This window comes from Schistocerca nitens, chromosome 6 (assembly GCF_023898315.1).
Source record: "Schistocerca nitens isolate TAMUIC-IGC-003100 chromosome 6, iqSchNite1.1, whole genome shotgun sequence".
Taxonomy (NCBI): Eukaryota; Metazoa; Arthropoda; class Insecta; order Orthoptera; family Acrididae; genus Schistocerca; species Schistocerca nitens.
Window position 1 is genome coordinate 598,476,536 of NC_064619.1, and position 13,783 is coordinate 598,490,318.

At 43.3% G+C, this 13,783-nt stretch overlaps 1 protein-coding gene across 2 annotated transcripts in view; it reads left to right on the forward strand.

The window, feature by feature from the left end:
• Positions 1 to 13,783, forward strand: part of LOC126262903 (monocarboxylate transporter 1-like) — a 96,568-nt gene that overhangs the window by 50,197 nt on the left and 32,588 nt on the right. For both annotated transcript variants that reach the window (XM_049959804.1, XM_049959806.1), the window contains one exon: positions 12,297 to 12,608. In XM_049959804.1, coding sequence (XP_049815761.1) covers positions 12,297 to 12,608 — 312 coding nt within the window. The remainder of the gene's footprint in view (positions 1 to 12,296; positions 12,609 to 13,783) is intronic.

A 13,783-nucleotide genomic window follows, 5' to 3' on the forward strand; every position in this document is an offset into this window, starting at 1 on the left:
ACTTTGACGGTGGTTTGTCAAGTATCCTTGTAAAAGTCAGTTAACCTTTCCTCACAAAAAAAAAAAAAAAAAAAAAAAACAGAGGCAAAAACGCAATCAATTACAAAAATTTGCAGTTTGGGTAACAACTTTCATTAATTTCTACCAGAAACGTTATATCATTACAGGTAATGCCTGAGTACGATTTCCCAAATAAATTACCATGTAGTTGGTTATCATCTCTGTAAACGGCAGATTCATCTCACATACTATGTTGGAAACCAATTTTGTAATTATTAGTTTATAACCATGGAATCTTCCATGCAGCCACTTGTCACAATCAATGGCAACTTTACTGAAATAAGTATACAATAGGAACTATAACATATGTCGGAAGTTTCGGCATCTGATTTTGACATAACCGCTATCTAATTCTCTTTTGGATTTATATTGTATGTCTGTCGTTGTTAGTCTTTACTACTCATATTTTATTAATCACAAAAGAACCAAAAACACTTTTTAGAGTTCGTATGAATTTGGTATGTATGTTAATCTACAAGTGGTTTATGGTAAGTGACTTCTCATATTTAATCCACCTTACCCAATAGTTGAAATCAGGTTTGTACTGGGTCTTTGTTCCTTCCGTTACTTATATCACCTACATTACAAAGCCAATCTCTAATGACCTCATTGGTGATGGGATAATAAGTACCAATCTTCCTTCCTTGTTGGAAACGTTCCCCTCCAGTAACTAAATGATAAGGCAGCTGTGTATTATGAAGAATATTTTATGCGATTTATCAAACTGAAACCACCTTACAAAATTGTAACTTATGGCCTTAACATCTGAAAATTTATACTAAAATAGTGTGCTACATAGACTTATTCCATGCTCATTATAGATCTGATGATGGTTGCTGCACCGTGAACCTGCTAATATTCATCAGAATGTTGTTGCATTTGTAAATAATACAAATTATTAAACTAACTATTTATCAGTTGTTATGTGTCTCTGAAACAGTTTGTGTATCCTGATGATACAGATAATTTCTTGCAATGTCACATGTTAACGGATCTGAGTAATACGCCCATATGGCCTTCCTACGACAATGTAAGTCTCATAATATGTCATATAATAATGGTCTATTTATTGTGAGATATTACATTAAAAGTGGTACGATTATCACCTTACCATGTAATGTTGTAATGATCTAAGCATATATTCAATAACAAGAAACTGTTTGAACAAGGAACTCAAACTACATCTACATGATAATTTTGCAGATCACAACTAGATGGTTCATAGAACCACTTACACTTCATTTTTGTACCATTCCATTCTCGAACGGAGACTGGGAGAAAGGAGCAAGTAAATGTTTCTGTGCGAGTTCTGATTTCTACTATTTCTTCATGAAGATAATTTCTTTCTATGTAAGTGGACGCCAACAGAATATTTTCGAGTTGGAGTAGAAACTTTCATGTTTGAATTAAATGACATACTTGAACCCAAGTTAAAAGTGGAACTTAAAATTCACAATACTGACTGCCTTTTAAGCTCTTCTGTAAAACCTACAGACACTTCGTTCTGCGAAATTACTTACCTCTTCGCAGTCCAATGATATTTCAGTCACTGTGAAACGCATCAGTCAATTGATGGATCGCCGTGCCTCATATATAGTGGCAATTGATTCAATTAATTGTGATCCATGTCATATTTCGGCCAGTTGATGAATATTGGATGCTGATAACATTGGTGATGTCAGTGAAACGCAAAGAGTGAGCGACTAACAATTGTCTTTATTTTCTCCTATCTGTGTAGTTACTTATATGTTCGATATGGGTTGTGTAATAGGAATCTGATGGAGTCTTAGATAGGCTTCACGAAGGCGACCAGCCCCAAGAGCTCCCTTGGAGAGAACAGTCAGCTTCCAAACATTAGGCTACTTGGAGCAGGGAACAGCGACCTGGTAACTTAGCGCCACATAGACGTTTACGTGTCCTGTACTGTCTGCCTCGGCGCTAGTATGGCACAAGCGGACAACATTTCAAAACTTAGGCAGTGCGCTGGGTGGTCTCCTTTCTCGTGGGAAGCTTGGTAGCTGTTTATTGCTAAAAGTTTTTTCTTCTCCCCTGTGGGAAGTACGGCAGACAGGCACAACTCTACACGCTGTGAGAATTCCTATGTCTCGCAAGGCGGGAAGGAAGCTCAATGGGTGATCTAAAAAAATCAGTAAGTGATAGTTTCTCTCGAAATTTCAAATGCAGGAAAACAATTCACAGGGGACACAAAAAGATATATATGAGGAGTTTGAAGCTTAGTTTTCTCACAGTTGTCTAATTCTGAGGGCAGCTCATTGGTTACCTTATAAAACATTCGCTAGGTTTTAAGACACATTATGATTAGTAATTCTTAGTGTACCATTCTGATTTCGAAATATGTTTTGTGTGGGTTCAGTGCTGGGTAAAGAGGAAAGACAAACTTTTTTCGACACTCTGAGTGGAGAAATGGAAGCTGTTTTTTTTTGGATTTTGAGACATAGAGAAGCGGGCACTGTGATGACACTGACTTTGGAGACACAGCAAAATTCAGACTTACTTTCCTGGGGGGCAGTCCATCACACTCCGGCTAATGAATAGCACTTATCAGCAGGCCCGACTGTATGCATGACTCGACTCTCCAGCTCGTCAGTTGTGGTAGGAATATCTGGCAATCCAGGCTACTCAGGAAGGAGAGCAGTTGGTTAGGTCCCGTTATTTAACTCTCGGTTAGACATTCGAGGGTTCATCAATGACCAAGCAGGGTTTTCAATTTGTGTGTGGGTTTGATACAACTTTCTGACATTATCAGGGCAATCACTGCACATTCATCCATGATTATACTTTTTCGAGAATATGTAGTTATAACGATAGTCACTCACATCACACTTGTTCTTTGTGGACATTGACAAATCAGCCTAGTTCTGGCTTAAACTTGGTTTAATGTGAACACTGGTTCCTGTCAGATCAACGAAGTTAAGCGTTGTCGGGCTGGGCTAGCACTTGGATGGGTGACCATCCGGTCTACCGAGCGCTGTTGGCAAGTGGGGTACACACAGCCCTTGTGAGGCAGACTGAGGAGGTACTTGATTGAGAAGAAGCGGATCCGGCCTCGGAAAGTGACATACGGCTGGGAGAGCGGTGTGCTGACCACATGCCCCTCCATATCCGCATCCAGTGACGCCTATAAGCTGAGGATGACACGGCAGCCGGTCATTACCGTAGGGTCTTCATGGCCTGTTCGGGAAGAGTTCAGTTTAGTTTACTTTTAGTCCTGAATTGGCACTTTCTCTCACTCCGTCTTTTATTAATGACTTTATTGTGACATTTATTGTTTTCTTGATTATGCATGTGCTGGTGAGGAGTAATTGTAATAAACTGAGACCAATTTGAGCCAAGGCTTTTAATTCATTTGGTAGAGGAACCCCTTCTAGATAATTAAACTTGCAAAGAATTTTGTAAGAACCAAGACCCGGTACTAATGTATGAAGGCCTCTCTGTTAAATTATTCAGTCCACTGCTTGTCAGATTTATTTTCGTGTCTGGGTTCATGAGGAAGGATCTGTCTCTTGACCCAACCAGTGCAGTTCATTACAACAGCCTAAACGCTTGTTAGCTCTATTGTGAGCTTACTTTTGCAGTTGTAATCAAAGGATCGATATCAAATACTTCGCAGTTGTCAAGGGAGATGCATTTGTTTTCCTTGAAATAATCAAACTTTTTACAAATTCATACTGAAAAGAATGTAATACCATAAGCTTCTATATTTCAAATAATGTTTCAAACTGACTGGCATGCATTAATTTTCAATACCATACAGAACTTCTCAAAAAAGGTATATTCGCTGTTCCTAAAAAAACTTAAACTGTGTGGAAGTTGCTGCTGGAAAGACAGTCCGTAATACCAAAGCAATTCAATTAAATACCAAAGGTTAAACATTGTTGTACTTTATGTACTTATTAGATTAGCTGTTGTTGTTGTTGCTGCTGTGGCTGTTGTTGTTCCTGCTATAGCGCTCTTCAGTCTGAAGACTGGTTCGATGAAGCTCTGTAAGTCACACAGTAGAGCTGCTATCCCCAGGAAGTAAGAAGTCCCTAGTTTTCCCTTCCTTCAACTTCTTGCAGCACCAACATGGTAGGTGACTGAGCAGAGTGGTGCCTCTGCAACAACTGAAAGGACTGCTGCCACTCTTCAGAAACCATTTTCTTGTCTCTCCACACACATATCCCTCCTATGTGGTTGCAGCTGTGGTCGATTATCAGTAACACAGAGGTATGCAAATCACCTATCCTTCACAAGATTCATGGTTTTTGTGGGTCACCTAAATTATTAAATTTTGTTATGTTTATTGTCAAACTTATTCAACTACATACATTACGCTATAGATGAAGACTAGGAATGATCAAGATCTTCACAGACTTGCCGATTAATGTATTCTTGTGAGACCCTAGAAACATACAACAATCACTGTAAAATACAAAAATTATCCATTACGAAATACATACATATGTATAATATTTTTCAATGGTGTAATATACACTCCTGGAAATTGAAATAAGAACACCGTGAATTCATTGTCCCAGGAAGGGGAAACTTTATTCACACATTCCTGGGGTCAGATACATCACATGATCACACTGACAGAACCACAGACACATAGACACAGGCAACAGAGCATGCACAATGTCGGCACTAGTACAGTGTATATCCACCTTTCGCAGCAATGCAGGCTGCTATTCTCCCATGGAGACGATCGTAGAGATGCTGGATGTAGTCCTGTGCAACGGCTTGCCATGCCATTTCCACCTGGCGCCTCAGTTGGACCAGCGTTCGTGCTGGACGTGCAGATCGCGTGAGACGACGCTTCATCCAGTCCCAAACATGCTCAATGGGGGACAGATCCGGAGATCTTGCTGGCCAGGGTAGTTGACTTACACCTTCTAGAGCACGTTGGGTGGCACGGGATACATGCGGACGTGCATTGTCCTGTTGGAACAGCAAGTTCCCTTGCCGGTCTAGGAATGGTAGAACGATGGGTTCGATGACGGTTTGGATGTACCGTGCACTATTCAGTGTCCCCTCGACGATCACCAGTAGTGTACGGCCAGTGTAGGAGATCGCTCCCCACACCATGATGCCGGGTGTTGGCCCTGTGTGCCTCGGTCGTATGCAGTCCTGATTGTGGCGCTCACCTGCACGGCGCCAAACACGCATACGACCATCATTGGCACCAAGGCAGAAGCGACTCTCATCGCTGAAGACGACACGTCTCCATTCGTCCCTCCATTCACGCCTGTCGCGACACCACTGGAGGCGGGCTGCACGATGTTGGGGCGTGAGCGGAAGACGGCCTAACGGTGTGCGGGACCGTAGCCCAGCTTCATGGAGACGGTTGCGAATGGTCCTCGCCTATACCCCAGGAGCAACAGTGTCCCTAATTTGCTGGGAAGTGGCGGTGCGGTCCCCTACGGCACTGCGTAGGATCCTACGGTCTTGGCGTCTTGGCGTGCATCCGTGCGTCGCTGCGGTCCGGTCCCAGGTCGACGGGCACGTGCACCTTCCGCCGACCACTGGCGACAACATCGATGTACTGTGGAGACGTCACGCCCCACGTGTTGAGCAATTCGGCGCTACGTCCACCCGGCCTCCCGCATGCCCACTATACGCCCTCGCTCAAAGTCCGTCAACTGCACATACGGTTCACATCCACGCTGTCGCGGCATGCTACCAGTGTTAAAGACTGCGATGGAGCTCCGTATGCCACGGCAAACTGGCTGACACTGACGGCGGCGGTGCACAAATGCTGCGCAGCTAGCGCCATTCGACGGCCAACACCGCGGTTCCTGGTGTGTCCGCTGTGCCGTGCGTGTGATCATTGCTTGTACAGCCCTCTCGCAGTGTCCGGAGCAAGTATGGTGGGTCTGACACACCGGTGTCAATGTGTTCTTTTTTCCATTTCCAGGAGTGTAAAATGGATTTCTTCACATAAATGAATAGAATATGATGTAATACTAAACATCTCAGTACACTATTTAAAAAATATTTGCTTCAAATTTTAGAATCACATGCCTTGACATCTGCCACATCTAAAGTTAAAAACAATTTGCGGTAGCACATAAAGTAATGTCTATAGCATCTCGATTTTTCCGGTTCAGCCTAAATCATACAAAAAGAGAGCTCATTAAATTTTGATCTGGATCTGTGAAGCTGTGTTGCTGTGTGGCTGTTGAAGAGTTTGACTTTCAAAGCGTTACAAAAAGATGTTCTGTACTGGTTTAAGATACCTTACAAATAAATTATACTCTATACCTGAAGAGCTTAATTTTACTGTAGTGCAGAATTACACTCAACAGTTCTAGAGAAAACCTTGTATTAAAGCGCATTGCCATGTGTAACACATTACACATCCCAAAGCAATTGCAAAATCTACAGGTTGTGTCCATCATGATGACACAATTATTTGGGGATTATAAAGAACGTGATGTGTATCAGTTTCAGTTAACAAATCCTATGACTAAAGGCTACTGAGCCAACAACTCTTAAACAAACTACTTTTTGAGGTATTGGAGAACCTACAAATAGTTGTTTGTAAGAGGTAATGAGTTGATATGTTTTGGATGTAGCTTATATAAGGAAGACTAACTTGACGAACATGTAGGTCATCACTATGTGGATTAAACACAGGAAACTCCATTAATTTGTTGAAAGTATAGTAATAGATACACCACCATTATCACTGATTTTGTAAAGGTCTTTAAAACTTCAGCCTATGTTTACAAGTTGAAGTGTACAGTAGATCTGTCTTGAAGAACTTGTGATTTACGGGAACTTGTGATTTACGGCGTTCAGTAGCAGTAAATATATCTTCAGTGTTCATTAATGCTAATAAGAACTATAGAGAAGCTGTCATATTGAATCGAACCGTGTAGGCGACATCCGATCCAAAACATATGTCCAAAACATATGTCTTTTGTTTAGTTGTACCATCGTAAAAACCTACAGCAGAGCGATATCAGGCATCGTTGTTCCGGTTGGATACACGATTTGGGGTGCAGATTTAACACGAGGCACTGGGAGGTATTGACAACTGCAGTGTGGGACGACAGGAAGTGTTGCCAATTAGAATGAGGGTCTGCATTAGCGTTGTGTAGCTCACGATGCCGTACGCTCAGGTTCAAAAAAAAGAGAACACCTTGAACGACTAGAGACAGGACGTTCATATTCATAGGACATGTACATTACAATGTTCTGCAGAAATGATTAGCATTTCAGTCACCTTAGTTCGGCATATGTCTTCTAGTCTAGTAGGCACATGGTAAGCCATGGGCACTGATAAATTCTTCCGTGCATGTTGGCACCGGTGCGTATAAGGCGCGAATGGCATCCTGTTGTGCAGCCATTCATGCTGCATTCACCTGGTATTAAAGTTCATCATAGGTGCTTGGCATTGGGTCGCAGTGCTGCACCTGTTGTTTCATCATATCCACCACAAATTCGATTGGCGACAAGCCTGGTGATCAGGCAGACCAGGACAGAAAGCTGATATCCTGGACACCAAGAAGGTACGTGTTTATGCAGCAAGATCTGGTCGTGCATTGTCTTGCTGAAAAATGGCGTCTGGGGTTTTGTGCAGAGAGGGTGTGGCTGTGGGTTGCAAATGTCATTCACATAGGTCAAACTGGTCACAGTACCCTGGACACCAGTTCTGATTTGCCGTTGCACCCAATAGCACTCCACACTGGAGGGTCATGAGTTGCATTGCATGTCTTTTACGAATGTAATGACTGTGATGCCACTCCCCCTGTGTGTGGGGCACCAAAATGAGGCCATCATTTTTAAACAATAAGAACCTGGATTTGTCCAAAAACACTGTCTATGCCATTCCTACCCCCAGTGAAATCGTCCCTTCTTTTATATTCGACCTTAATATTATCTTTTCACACATGGTTCACGATATTATTCCAATCTTCTGGCGTTATGTTACACCTCATTCACCAGCCTCTTTGTGACTCGCAACATAAAGGTTTTATATCGCTCCCCGACATCTGCTTTTATTTGAGCTCAGATAACTTCGGTGGCACACGGTGGAAGACGTATAACTTTGTGGCTGTGATTTTCTGCTCTCGTATCAGCTACATACTACATCTTCTGTGTCTTATATCGCTTCACTAATACTAGAAGTCCCGCTTTTCGCATATTGTGTTCAAAGCATATTTTACTATCTTTCAACCAGCTGTCTATTCCGTCTCTCCTTGCAGCAGCATTCGTTGTACCGAATGGTAAGGTGCATTTTCCATTACGAAACCCTACCGTAATTGACTTTTAGAAGTAGACGAATGATGAAATGGTCTTTAAATGTATCTGCATTCATTTCGTCTTGGTAATAGACAGGTTTTTTTTTTCACTGAAATGACACCATAGCACTGGGCACAGCAATTAATCCATTTGTCATTAATTTTATTACACTCTCCAGATGCACTGCTAGGAACTCAGGCAGAAAACGGCTAGTGTCCCCGCGTTCCATTAGTACCGTTCTTCCAGAGAATTTTGTCGACCGGTAGCCAGTTTTTTTTCGTTTTTAACAATTGAGAGACTTGTCGTTCTGCCGATAAAGTAATCACCGTTCGACAGTGAAGCCATTAACTTTTTAGGTGTTGGGAACTTTTTCGTGCTGTAACACGTGTTTGTATGTTGTCTCATAGCACTTTCGTCCAAGGTGCCTGTTTCAACCACACGACACGATCTCTTCCTTGACTTTGCAGGCGTGACAATAACAAGGCCACCAGCTGAACTGGCACCCTCTTTATCATTTATCACTCTCTTCACGTTGCTGTAGAGATGATGTTCAATACTTCCACTACCTAGTCAATCATTTTATTCATTGGCGTCAAGGGCCCTCCATTGCCCCTTTCCCTTTCAAACTAAACAGACAGACTGTATATAAATTCGTGTGCTTGAAAATTCAGCGTTGCATCTTTCCCAAAAGTCATCGTCTCTTCACAACAGGAAGCCATTTTCCACACACATGACCGAGAGAGGTGACGCAGTGGTTAGCACACTGGATTCGCATTCGAGAGGACGACGGTTCAGTCCCTCGTCAAGCCATCCTGATTTAGGTTTTCTTCTAAATCGCTCCAGGGAAATGCTACGGTAGTTCCTTCGAAAGGGCTCGGCCGACTTCCTTCCCCGTCCCTCGCTCATCCGATGAGACCGATGACCTCGCTGTTTGGCCTCTTCCCCCAAACAACACAACCCACACACATGTCAAGAAACCCACATAGTCAGTGGAATGCACACACAAACGTGAACGAAGCACGCAGCACCCTTGACTGAAAGCAGGGAGGGGTTCGTCTAGCTGTCTAGCACTACAGCAACACTGGGGCGTTGCCTCAGTAACGTAAGAAAAATCTCAGAATCTGACTGGCCGCCGTAGACGCGCGAAGCACGTGCGCCAAGACCACTTCACCTGTCAGAGCTCTTCTCTCGGCCCAGGGAGTGTATGTAGTAGATGTGCGCCGTCTAAAACGTGCCAAGATTGCGTGGGCCGCACTGTCTCAAACAGCTAAGTAGGCCGCGAATTGTGAAGTGCTGTGTAATTCGTAATTAATGGTACAGGACTTAGACGTAGCTCTCGGTGTGTACTGTTCAGCGTTTCCACAAAAAATGCAGTGCCAGTGGGAGCCACGTAAGGCAGCATGAAAACACTGGTAGCAAAGAGATCACTGGCTGGAACGACAAATTGTAGACGCATGTCACTTGCTACCAATAAGACTGATTTCAAATCCTACAGGAATGTTAATGAATACAGGTTTATTTCATGCAGTTTTGGTGCAAACAGTATGACGGGAATTGCATACGATGGGCGTATGGAGACGGGTGTCCCATAAAAGGATTTTGCTCACACCGGCAGATAAAGCTGCACGTCTTCAGAAACTCGACCGCAGATGACTGGAAGCGTGTTGTGTGGTCGCAATTTACTGACTTTCTAAATGAGAAAATTATGGTCGTGTTTCCTCACCTTGTTAATTTTAGCTGTTGAGTTGCAAGTTTTTTTCAGGTGACGTTACAGTGGGCGACTTGCGTGTTGGTGATGAGGAGGACAACACAACACCCAGTGGCGAAAATCTCCAAACCGGCAGGGAATCGGACTTAGGTGCATTGTGTGGCAATCAGACGAGCTGACCACTCAGTCAAGGACGCGGACTTTCTAAGTGATCCAAGTTGTCGACTACATTGTTGGCTTAATTAGACATTTAACTTGTGGAGTTTAGAGGATGTACTTCACGCCAGAGGTGGTTCTGTGGTGTTTTGATGGTGGACTTCCTAGCATGACTTCACTTCACTCATTAAGGTTACCATGTTAATGATTGAGATGTTTATTTCAACATCTGCAGGGGCCAAGCAATGCACTTTTTCCTACATCTCCCAATGCAGGTGCTGTTGATACTCACGTCTTTCAAGTTGGAGTCACAAAGGGCTGCTCATATACGTTTCCTGCTTCACAGAAGCATTCTGTTGCGTCTCGACAGGCCAACTAAATCACCAAATCCCATGCCCCAAGCGAAAATATCTGTGATTTTCTGGAAAAGCAAGTAAAATGTAACAGCTAACATCTCCACAGTTTAGTAATCCAATATGGCCTAATTAGCTATGTGTGGATTCAACTGGATATGACATATGTGAAGAAAGTTTTGAACTCTCTTCTTCACACTATTTAGGCCATTGTAATGCTAGAGGTGTTGCTAAGAGGTCTGATATCTTCTGGGGGAGTGACTAATACTTTGTGCAGTAAAATGAGCCGGCCGGAGTGGCCGTGCGCTTCTAGGCGCTACGATCTGGAGCCGAGCGACCGCTACGGTCGCAGGTTCGAATCCTGCCTCGGGCATGGATGTATATGATGTCCTTAGGTTCGTTAGGTTTAGTTAGTTCTAAGTTCTAGGCGACTCAGAAGTTAAGTTGCATAGTGCTCAGAGCCATTTGAGCCAGTGAAATGAAATATTGTATGGCATTATTGGCTGGGATACCTGATCTGGAATTGTTCAGCATACTGCTGCAAGTCTTTTTATTTGATGCCACTTCGGCAGCTTCCACGTTGATGAAAACGAGATGTAATGATTACGACAACGCCAATACATAGTCTCTGAAGAAAATGTCTGATCCGGCCGAGGAACAAACCTGTAACCATATGGTCTAGAGGTGACAATATTGACCACTAGACCACAAACTGCAGTACTTTTTTTTCAGTGTGCTTACTTTTATATTATCCATAACCTCCAACGAGCCTCTATCTCAAATTACATTTCTCTTATACTGTATTTTGTTTAGTTTAAGCACCACGTCAGTACGTTACTCAGTCATTACTTTTATCTTGTCATTCTTCTACTCGTGAACCTATAGAACCACAATTATGAAGATACTGAAATGCCCATTTGTTGAGATACGCTGTGCAACGTTCCTTGAGATATGTATGCGTGGCCGAAGAATCAAGCACTCCTGCGACTACAGGCGTCATGCAATAAGTCAGTTGTGAACGCGGGCAACCATCAGCTGTGCAATGGAATACGTCAACGGAAATTTGTGCCAATCCAGTACTCGAACCCGGATTTCCAGCTTTACGTGAGTGGTCGAATTAACTGCTTTGGAATTGGCGCACGACTCAATGCCAGACCCAAACATCCAAGTGCCATCGTTTATGCGTTAGAACCTGCATGTGTACCTCTTATGAAATTCCCGCATGGAGGGGTGGGGGGATTGTTGATTCTTAGTCGCTGCCTGGTATGGTCGAGTCAGTACGATATTGCAGTAACTGTGGCGTTACGAGGCACGAGACAGGAAGTGCATGCAATTCTGAAGAAACATCACACCTTACTTAAGAACACAGGTACTGCTATAACGAACTAATCCAGAGACTTTCAATCAAAATGCCTCCTACCCCCCTCCCCCACTCCAACCTCCTGTACGAGAATTACATGATGTGAATGACAACATATGAACGTTTATGTCTGGTTGTAAGTCGTGCACGGATAGTTAAGGCGACCACTCGTGTAAATCGGGAAATATCGGCTCAAGTCTCGGTCCGGTACAGTTTCCGTTGTCGTCATTCCATTACACAGCTGATGGTTGTGCGTATTCGCAGCTCAGAAAACATTTTATCAACAACAGTCATATTTTCAGCTCTTGTGAAGACTGAACAAAACCTTTGTCCATTCCAAAAAATGAGTGTATTCTCTTTTCATAGAATAAACTGCAGCAAAATTTACGTTAATTGTTCGACTTCGCAGAGACTCAGCCAGTGTGGCGTCGAGTGATGGCTTTCATGGACCTGGACCTGCTGCGGAACTGGGTGTACCTCAACGTGATGTTCGGCTCGGCGTGCATGACCGTAGCGGCCATCAACTTCTCGCTGCTGCTGCCCTTGTACCTGCAGCGCCACCTGCGGCTCTCGCTGTCGGAGACGGCGCTCTGCCTCACCGTGACGGCCGTTGGCGACTTCGTGTCCAGGATCACGGTGCCTTCTTTCACGGACCGCTTCAAGATCAGGCCGCGCATTACGTTCTTCGTGGGCGCTATCTTCTGTACAATCACTCGCTCAGGTCAGGACCCTAGTCTCTGCAAAACCAAAACTAACATCAAATTCTCTTTTGTTCGTTGTTTCAGATAGGAAAGATTCATCAGCAGACTGGTCTGGTTAAATGTAGCAATGTATCTGGTAAGATCGAACTATCTTTATAGACCCAAAAGTTACTACTGAGGATGAAAGCAGCATGTTCCTTATTTCAAAAACCTGTATTTCAGCAAATCAACCATTTAACTATGGGGAACTGAATGACTGTACATACACGAAGGCTAAGTCATATTTTATTTTGTGAATGAGTCAGTATATCCTAACCAGGTTTTGTACAAATGATGTTAACCGAAATACAAAATCAGGTACAACTGTTTTCATCGAGAAATGTAATTTCCTCAATAGCTTTGAACGGCTGTGGAAACATCAGTACAATGGTTTAACTGTTGTTAATGTTTGTCAAGTGGGGCTGTCAGGCCATGAGGAAGATTCCAAAGAGAGGACGAGTCAGATATCAATTTTGTGTCAAACTGTCCACAGCATCACTTACATAAACTAATGGAAAAAACTGCAACGCCGTTAAATAATTATTGTGGTATAATGAAATTTTGGGAATGCGTTTGTCTATTTAAGTTATCAATATTGCAAGATCAAAGGTTAATGTCAGAGTGAAATAAGCCACTGCAAAAGTGGAATGCTGGTATACGAATAACAGGTGTAATCACCAAAATGTTGAATGCAAGCAAGCAAACGGCATTGCGTTGTGTTGTACAGGTGCTGGATCACAGTTTGTGGGACGAAGTTCCAGGCCTGTTCCACTTGGTCGGTCAGTACAGGGACGGTTAATGTTATTTGTTGATGACGCTGGCGATGTAGATCGATGACGTCTAATACGTACTTTACTGGGGACAAATCTGGAGGTAGGCGGCTAAAGGGAGAGGTTCGACACTCTACAGAGCATTTTTTACAGAAGAGGTATGTGTAAGAGTGTTATCCTGTTGGAAAAAACCGCTGGAATACTGTTCATGAATACAGTTCAGTAGGTCGAATCATAAGATCGACGTACACATTTGCAGTCATCGTGAGTAGAATAACCACGACAGTGCTCCTGTTATCATACGAAATCGCACCCCAGACCATAACTTCAGGTGCAGGTCCTGTGTGTCAAGCACGCAGACAGTCTGGTAGCAGGCCTCCTTCTAA